Source organism: Vanacampus margaritifer, chromosome 13 (assembly GCF_051991255.1).
Source record: "Vanacampus margaritifer isolate UIUO_Vmar chromosome 13, RoL_Vmar_1.0, whole genome shotgun sequence".
Lineage (NCBI taxonomy): Eukaryota > Metazoa > Chordata > Actinopteri > Syngnathiformes > Syngnathidae > Vanacampus > Vanacampus margaritifer.
This window is the reverse complement of record NC_135444.1, coordinates 947,685-957,500: the sequence shown is the minus strand read 5'-3', so window position 1 is coordinate 957,500 and position 9,816 is coordinate 947,685. Positions and strand designations below refer to the sequence as shown.

The 9,816-nt window shown below is 39.9% G+C and overlaps 2 protein-coding genes and 1 pseudogene across 5 annotated transcripts in view; 2 read left to right on the top strand and 1 right to left on the bottom strand.

Annotated features, from left to right (window-relative positions):
* Positions 1-2,428, top strand: part of orc1 (origin recognition complex, subunit 1) — an 87,841-nt gene extending 85,413 nt beyond the window's left edge. For all 3 annotated transcript variants that reach the window (XM_077583195.1, XM_077583194.1, XM_077583196.1), the window contains one exon: positions 2,099-2,428. In XM_077583195.1, the coding sequence (XP_077439321.1) occupies positions 2,099-2,293 (195 nt within the window). In that variant the 3' untranslated portion in view covers positions 2,294-2,428. The remainder of the gene's footprint in view (positions 1-2,098) is intronic.
* Positions 2,429-4,471: 2,043 nt separating this feature from the next.
* Positions 4,472-9,816, bottom strand: part of rfc4 (replication factor C (activator 1) 4) — a 42,254-nt gene continuing 36,909 nt past the window's right edge. The window contains exon 12 of one of the 2 annotated variants that reach the window (XR_013296352.1): positions 4,472-7,584. The gene's annotated coding sequence lies outside the window, so the exon portion shown is untranslated. Of the gene's footprint in view, positions 7,585-7,611; positions 9,127-9,816 lie in introns of those variants that run through there. The other variant, XR_013296351.1, reaches the window with a different exon arrangement.
* On the top strand, positions 6,580-7,887 carry LOC144062760 (G patch domain-containing protein 3 pseudogene; annotated as a pseudogene).

The window sequence follows — 9,816 nt, the reverse complement described above, 5'->3', positions numbered from 1 at the left end:
TTCAACAGGATAATTTCACCTTGTCTACTTTCCATTTTTTTGCGAGGACAAATTCACTGTGTGTGCTAGGCACCGCGCATGCGGCTTAATTTCTGCAGCAGACCCAGCCAGCATCATGTTTGTTGCATTATCCAAGACTAACCCTGGCTTCTTCTCACCAATCTTCCACTCGCGGCTAACGTCGAACAGTAACTCTGCAAGATTTTCTCCGTTGTGGGACTCCCAGAAAGCTCTGGTCTGGAGAACGAAGTTTTGCATTTCCCACTCCATGTCAATGTGGTGTGCCGTCACTGTTATATACGAGTCAGTGGCGCAAGACGTCCACCCATCCACTGTAAGTGCGACTATTTGTGCAGCGACACAACAATCTCTGTACAGATCGGAAATGTTTGTCAGTGAAGACAGACCTGTCTGGTAATTTATACCTAGGTTCCAAAACGTGCACGAGCTGTCTGAAGACGTCATTTTCCACCACACTATAAGGCTGTTCGCTCGCACGTCCATGATAATTTACTAGTGTACTGTGGGTGCCTCACAGCTTCCGTATAGTGCATTCACACTGCGCCCTGGGATTTTGGGGAACAGCAGATGGGATGAAGTTTACAATGAATAAAACGGCGCTTGCATTGAATTTTACCGATAGGTGCCAACGCATCAAGATGGATCTAGATTTCACACGTCAATTACATCGATACCCAGTGAATAAGTTGTCGCACTCGCATCGTGCATGTGCGCATCGATGCATCCATTAATATCGATTATTTTCCATACCCCTATTTATCAGTAGTTTTGTTGGGGTTTTTAAGGGGGAAGAAAAGTTGGCCACCAAGATTCACTCTCAGCCATTTTTACTGAAGCAACCCCCTTCACTCCTGGCTGTTTTACTGGATTTTGACTGATTTTGCAAGGCCCACAGAATATTGTTCTAGTAGTGTTCTATTGCTATGAAAACTTGGAACCTACCAAAAGAAAGATTAGTCTCTTCTTTCACCGGGGGAAAAAAGTATATTTCTATCTGTTTACGTTTTGCAGCAACTAGCATTACAATATACCTAAGTTTCATCATTATTCACAAATGTGTTTAAAGCATTACTCAATAGGAAGTCAGACTCTTGCTTCACCCCTCACTAAGATTTAAAATCGGTCCTCAAAGGGGGTGTTGCCTGGAGCATGTGTGTCAAACTCCGGTCCTTGAGGGCCGCAGTCCTGCAGGTTTTGGAGGTTTCCCTCTTCCAACACAAGCTGATTCCAATCAGCAGGTTATCAGGTTACCATTATCAGGCTTATGCAGAGCTTGCTGATGAGCTGATCATATATCAGCTGTGTTGGAGAAGGGAAACATCCAAAACCTGCAGGCCTCTGGCCCTCGAGGACTGGAGTTTGACACCTATGGCCTGGACAACTGTTGGGTTGCAAAGGGGAAGAGGGTTGGGCGTGGTCTGGCTGTGACTGACAGCAGCAACTCACTAAGAAGCCGTTTAAGGAGGCATGTACAAGAATGAGCCGGTAGGTGCCGGGGGTGATTATGTCATGCGGAGCAAGTGACGTAGTATGTATCGTCTTGTGGAATGAGAGAACAAACAGGCAAATTGTGTTTAACCTTAAGATGGCACCAAACGAACTGTTTTTGCCCCCAAATCGAGATTTAAACAAACATGTACTCAAATGTAAAAATAATGACCAGGACATTTGTAGACAGCAGTTTATACAGTTTATCAGCAAAAAAAAGTTCATTAAGTGTTGAGTTATGCTTTAAAACACTGGGGAAAATAGCTTTTTGCAACATAGCCCTGGTTGATCTCTTATACTCTGCTGTCACCTGCTGGCCATTTTTGTAATAACTACCATTGCTTCAAGCATTCTCTACAGTTCAGAGGCTGCATCAAAGCCTTATTTATGCTCTAGCTCTAGCATAAAAAAACAAAAAAATATATAAATAGGTCTTTGGGACCATGGCAATATTTAAAATAGAACGTTTTTATACGTTTTTGAGAGCAAATTAGTTAATACAGCTATGTTGCCTTACAGGAAGGACAATTTTACCTAAGGAAAAAAAACATACGTATTAACAGTTGCAACTCTTCTTTATATCCCCCAGGTGTTCATACAGCACCAGGCTCTGTGTCGGTTGGAGGGTCTGCACTCTATCAGTGTATCAGAGGGTCTTGCAGTCTGTCAGCGCCTGGGAGCCTGCAGGTTGTTACTGCTGGAGACAAGTCGCTTGGGTGTCCTGCAGCGTGTCCGCCTTAATGTTAGTCAAGATGACATTCTCTATGCCCTCAAATCGGACTGAAAAAGGAATATGCTGTTTTAGTGTGTGTGTGTGTACACAATTTCAAGGTTGTATTTTCCTCCTGTTTGTCATATTATTCATCCATGCTTGTTTATCTTTTTGATTCTTGCTTATATTAATAAACTTTAAATATGGCTGCTGGAGTAGAAATGCTTAGTGTGGATAGCAAAAGCGAAAGTGTAACTGACATATACTGTAGGTATATTTTTTTCACTCTAGGCTCGACTGTTAAGCAGAGGGTTCCCAATTTAGCTCGGATGAAACTGCTTTTCAATTACAGGTTCTAGAACAGCCTGGCCCTGCTCTGCCTAGCCTGGCCTATGTTTCTTTTTTACTGCAGCAGGTAAAAATCAATGGGAGCGGGTTCAGTGAAACTGTGAGACTCCACTGCACACTTGCAGTGACCAGTGTTGTCACAGATTACTTGAAAAAGTAATGTGTGCTGCCTCAACATAAAAATGTCAACCGATTACTTAAATAATACTTATAAAGTGCATAAACTTGAAACAGGAACTTGTTTCTGTTTCTCTGGTTATATACATATATGTATATATAAATACAGAAATTGGTGTATAAAAAGTTAGTCCTGCTGTCTGGTTACAAACTGTAACTATTACATTTACATTTATGCTGTAAGAGGTTGAGGTTTTTGTCATCTTTGCTGGACAAAAATGCGAAGTAATGGCAAATGCACCCGTTTGTGGAGCTCCTCCTGCTTATTCCATTTTTTTGCGTCATAGTCTTTATTGCAGGGGTCCCCAACTAAATTGGCAAGAGGTCCACTAACCCGATCAGCCCAATTGACCGGGGTCCGGACATGAAAAACACCCAACCGCCATAATTTGTACTTTCTGCTTTTTTATTCATTTGTAAACATGTCAATTAATTGACCAAAAAATTCAATTTCTTAAATAATTCTATTTATTTTTAGTCTTTTGTTCAAATATTTCGTTCATTAATTTCTTTTTTATGCAAATATTTAATTGTTAAATCTTTCAAGGAAGAGTCCCCATCTCTAGTTATGAATACAACAATTTTCACATTATTTCCTTTCTCTTTCAGCCTTTCTTTTTCTTTCTTTCTTCCTTTATAGCCAAATATATGTCCTCTCCTCTGTGTGTTGTCAAAGCTGTGATACCCAAAATGTCCTCAATAAATGTTTTAGTCTCCTCGTGATAGAATCGGACATACATCAAAAGCTGAGGATTGTCACATACATCAGTTGATTGATGATTCATCCGTAGCTAACGCAGTGCACCGCGTACTTTGATGGCGTGTCAGGGTACACACATCCTCTGAGAGCAGCGCTGCTCATTGTTGTCGTTCTTCAGTTGCTTGCCTTTCTCTTCAAATAGCCTGTCTGCCATTGCTTCCAAACATTCCGCAACCATTCCGGAGTCAGTAAAAGGTTTTTTGTGTTGCGTCCAAAATCCACTGCACGCGTAGTGAGCACTCGTAGGCAGATAAACGGGGCTCGTAGCCCTCGATGCCGGTAAAATTAAAGCATACGCCTCAGTCCATTCACTTTTCAGTGTCTGCTTTTATGACTTTTGACGACGCCATACTTCATCACGTTTGTTGTGAGAATGCGTGTACCCTGAAAGACAAATTGAGAGCTTACAGGGCTCAGGCATAGCGCGCGCGCGCCTATTCAAAAATCGCCTATCGGTAAAACTGAATATATTTCCCGCCCTGTACATATTCTTGGAGGTCCGTATGAAAGGTTCGCCAGTTGGGGTCTATTGTTTTGGCCAGACTCCCAAGCGCTCACACGTAGGTACACGTGACACGGCGTTGCGTCTTCCGCTGAGAAAATGTGGCATGCGATGTGACGTTACTCCTAAATGCAAGAGAAACATATTCTCTTCGAAATTCTCTTCTAAATAGACAACAAAATTCTGTATTCTACATACATATATTGTTAAATAGTAACGCACAGCCACTTATAAAAGTAACTTTAATCAGATTACTGGTTTGGAATAATGAACGCATTTGATTGCTTGTTATTGAAAGAAAGTAATCAGATTACAATAACGCGTTACTTAGTAACGCGTTAGTGACAACACTATGAGGGACCAAATCTCAGCCATTGGTTTTGTGGCAATTCAAAATATGAAATAATTCCAGTTGCTCATGTTGCAAAATATTGCAAATTATAGGCCATCACATACACAGAAGTTTTCACACAGATGAAAAATCTTTACTGGAATGCGAGAAACAACAGCTAGCAGGCTACCGCCAAGGCTAATAAAACAGTAACACTGATATTGTTTTACATTACGTAACCAAATTCACAATTTCATATTATTCCTAACCCTTATTGAAAGCATTTTATTTCGTTGCACATTGTCGCCGTGGCATGCACTATTTGCATAGAAAAAAAAATCCCTCTTAACGAAGCATTCTCAGTTGTATGATTCACGTAGAGGCAAGAAAATTTGGAGGCTTATGTAACAGCCAACGACGTACAAAAATGTATTTTGGAGCCATATGTTAAACCTAACAGGAAGTCCGCCATCTTGATTTACTTTGGAATTTGTCTCCATTTTTTTGGCCCTTTTATGGAGCCATATTTTAAACGAACTCTTCCTACATAATTTATCTGATCGTCTTCAAACTTGGCGTGTTTAACTCATTCACTCCCAGCCATTTTCACTTAAGCAATCCCCTTCGCTCCCGGCTTTTTTACTGGATTTTGACTGCTTTTGCAAGGCCCACAGAATATAGTGTTCTATTTCTATTAAAAAAAAGATTACGGTCTCTTTCATAAAGGAAAAAAGTATATTTCTATCTGTTTCCGTTTCGCAGCCATTAGCATTAGAATTAGAATATAGCTCAGTTTCGGCATTATTCACAAATCTGCTTAGAACTGTGGGTAAATCAGCTTGTTTTCAACATGGCCCTGGTTGATCTCTTCTACTCTGCTGCCACCTGCTAGCCGTTTTTTTTTTTTCAACTACCATTGCTTCAACCGTTTCAAAGCCTGTATGCTCTAGCATAAAATATAAAATACAAAACATATAAATACGTCTTTGGGACACTTAAAACATTTAAAATAGAACATATTCATACGTTTTGGGGAGCAAATTAGTTAATGTTAAGATGTTAAAGATGAAAAGTTATCGAAAGCTTTTTAGTTTGTTGCACGCTGTTGCCGTGGTGACTCATTGATGTAAAGAAAAAATATGCTTTTTTTGAGGCCCTAATGATGGGCGAAAACTCGTGAAACTTTGCACACACATCAGATCTGTCATGAAAATCTATATTTTATAGATTTCTTGTGTGCAATTTTCAATAAATGGTAAATGGACTGCTTTTAACTACATCACATGGTGCCTAAAGCACTTTACAAGTGAAGCCTCACATTCACCCATTCACACACCAGTGGTTGGCTGCTCCCATGCAATGTGCTGCCAGGTCCACTAGGAGCAAATCGCGGTTCAGTGTCTTGCTCAAGGACATTTCAACATGGTCACAAGGGGTGAGGATCGAACCCACAACCTTACGGATGGGAGACGACCACTCTACCACTGAGCCATACCGCGCCAATAAATGGCTCAATAGAGTCCTCCACAAATCTTTAATAAAACATTCCAGGTTGTATGTTTCACCTACACTTGTGAGAAATGAGAGGCATATCTATCAGCCTAAGACCTACAAAAAAAGTCAAGCCATATGTGAAACCTAACAGGAAGTTCGCCATGTTGATTTTATTTTGGGAATTGTGCAACATTTTAGGCCTTTTAATAATGAATGCGCATGATATTATGCCCACACAAGCACTGGGAAAAACATTTCTGTTTTAGAGGGTTCTTGTCACTACCCCAACATGCCAGTACCCCAACGTGGCCAGGGTTGCGAGAGCCCTATATAGCTGCTTGCAGCTCTAGTTTTTATTTATTTTTTTTTTTTAAGTTTAATAATAGGATATTAGAAAAAAACAATTTATTAGTACATTAACATAATATATTTGATAGAGAGTAGAAGTAGATAAGTTATTGTGCTTCTTCCTACTCCTTTTGAACATGTTAATTATGACTAATTATTTTCTTTCTTCAAATTTTTATTTTAACTTGAACATATTTTGTAATGTGTTTATGTTCAATAAACGTACAACAACTCTGGCCTGTAGTCTCTTCGCCGACAGGATCCGACAATCTCTGCCTCGTCAATATTTGTATAATATATCAAGCAGATGTAATGCCTCTAGTATCTACTGTTACATTTTTTTTATAGGCCAACCCATGGTGACATTTCTTTTTATGCCTCTGCTGAAAAGTGGTTGCTATGAATATCCGACAGTGCCGTCAGCGATGCAAGAATAATGACTCATAAATATATATATATTTTTTGTATCTATAATGGCGGCATAGCAATAACATACAGGCACATGAAAAGTCAAAAGGCCAGAAACATCGATAATCTATGCAAACAGAGGCGATGCCTTGTGAGATTTTCCCGAAAATACGTCACAGCTCTTTGTGCATTGAGTCCATACAGTATTGTTGTGTTAAAAAAATAAAATAAAAATGTTGACAAAAGAAAACATGGCAGACTTTCAATGCGTCTTTTTAGTTATAAGCAACATCCCCGCTTATTTCAGTGGAGATCCGGAATTATTTCAGTCAGTTCATAGAGAGCGGCGGATTTGTTTGTTTTCATTACCGACACTGGCCAGAGGTGCACCGGGAGCCTCAAACGTGCGGGGACATTGAAGAGGACGGCAATAAGTCATCCGGTAGCACCCGCAGCGGCTAATGACAACTGCGATGAAAAGACGAAGCAGGCAGCCAAAACTTGCTGTTGTGTCATATCCGTTCACAAGGAACACGCCAACAGATTCATCAGGACGTACGCAGGGAACCACTGGATCGAATCCAAGGGCAACTGGCTGTCCAGAAGATGTGTTATTAAAAGAGTGAAGGTTTCACAACACACTGATGACAATCAGTTCCTTTACAAGACGAGGTTTGAGCAGGGACACCGTATGTCCCAAACAGAACACTTCACCCTGTCAAACCTCAAAACCTTATCTGAACTCAATACATCCGCTCTGATGCAGAATGGCAATATGGGCACGTCAGTCAAAGTCTTCCTACGGCTCATCCAGTCTTGCCGGCTGCCTCCCCGCCTCATCCACTGGCTCCAATTGTCGCTATGGCAACGTTCCTTTCCAGTACCACGACACTTGCATGCTACCGGCCACAGAGGAGAGGTTTTAACAGCTGCTGGCCATGAGATATCAGCACTTTAGCCGCTCGAATGTTGGCGGCGAGGCAGCTGGATGACCGCTGCAAGACAAATGAGAATGATGAGCCACAAATAGAGGAGGACGTGCAGTCAAATGCAGATGATGATGACTGCTGCGAGGAGTGGTAGGGTCATGAAGCACTGCATGATGATGTGACGAACCAAGAGTGACGCAAAAAGGGCTATTTGAAGAAGAAATTGAGTTGAAATGGGAAAAAGGTGGCTTACTGTTTGTTCCACACTGATGCCCAGTATTGGCAGGAGGAAGGAGATTTTGACTAGCAAACTGCAGATGATTGGGATGATACTATGATAAAGACGGCGGTAACATTGACTGTACTTAACTGTACTCTTTATTTGTGTTTGATTGTGATGTTAAAGTCTTATTTTTCTAACCTTGCCTAATTAAAATTGAGTACACTCAAAAAATTTAAATACAGTATTGTGTTCCTTATGTATTACGTTCTGTTGAACCATCAAAACATTTTCATGTTCTTTATGTGACTGAAAGCATTTGAGATATAACATTCATTATGGTATTAATAAACTTACTTGGAAAATAATCTTTTAATTGACACAAAATTATTAAATCAAATTTCCCACTGTGGTAATATGACCTAATTTAAGCAAGAAAATACCACAAGGAGCAAATATGAAATAACCCAACTTTGGCTGATGATGCCTCAGAAGAAGAATTGTAAACTTAATATACAGTATTCAAAGTTGAGGCTGATTTAATCTGTTGAGAGGTCAAACTTCCACAACTTTTAAAGGGTTCAAATAAGGCCTTACCTGCGATTGGAACTAACTTTCCTCTGATATTTTAAAAAGTTCCTGAAAATTTCAGGTTAATTTCAATGCTAGTCATTTTTGGAAAATGTTCAGTACCCCTTATGTTCAATAATAATTATATATAAACCAAATCTGCCAAATGACAGAATAGACTTTCCTTTCTGTCTTGTCCCGTTCTTTTATAATATATATCGATTATAGAAAAATGTAGGTTGCACAAAATGCAGCGATTACTCCCATGGACACTCAAACTGTTTATTTCATATAAAATGGGGCTATGATGTCATCTAGGTGGCTGTGCATCAAGCTATTTCCAAGTTTGACATTTACGGTGGAGCATAAATCTGATTCTCCCCTATCTAGCCCCGTAGAGAAAAAAAACATTAATTGACAATTATACTTGTCAAAGGCAGTGAATGAGTTAATATAATGGTGTCCAAACTTTTTGCAAAGTGAGACGGATTTGGTGAGATGAAAATGTGGGGGCAGACCATTTAGTTTAGTCTGGTTTTCCATGTAAAAAAGAATGTCAATTACATCTAAACAAATTTTAGTCAACCAGTCTGCCTTTCATATTTGACTTTTATTTACATTTCAAGATTCTTAAACATGTCTTTGGTTTCATTTGAAACAGGACACAACTGGCAATTAAATGTGAGTGAAAGTGAGTCGGTCGTGTACGCATGCGGCTCTTGTTTGAACTCTTTTGAACTCAGTCCAATTTCCACCTCTCCTTGAATTGGCGCCTAGCTTGCTGATTTGCTCCATGCCGCACCACTAGTGTTGTTGACCTATCACAAAGCAACAGTGTGTTTGGGGGCGTGATATGATGTGATGAAAACAAGCCCAAACAAAACACACTTTACTCAGTTGACAATCGGCTTGATTAAAATGTCATGTTATTTAAGATGCCGTTTTTCCAACATATTTACATTGCAAAGGGTTAGCTGTCAGTACCTCATCCATGCACGATAAAGAAGCACGAGAATGTGCAGAATCGGTGAGGTTTTACAAGATGGTCACACTGGGTCATGGAGCTGGATAGAGTGCTGCTAATCTCTTGTGGGTAAATGTGAAATAGCATTTAACAAGTAATTTATACGCTGGACAACAGGGCTAGGGCCACACATTATTAATTTTAAGATAGTGACTGCGGGCTGGATAAAATTTGACCATGGGCCGCATTTGGCCCGCGGGCCGGACTTTGGATATGGTGAGGTAATATCTTTTTCCTAAGGTACTTGATGCAAGTACCCAAACTTTAAACCTTTTCTCAAAACTAGGGATTTCAACCTGCCAACATTAAAATTGCTGTAAATTTGTCAGTTTTTGAGGTACGTCCATGTATTATGTATCATTTTAAAGGGAACTAAGTGCAGAATTAGAAAATATATCAAAATTTTGACTCTTTTGCCAGAGACGGTCAAATATAATCATATATATGCCGATACTTAACAGTAGAAGGGCATAGCACGGACCCT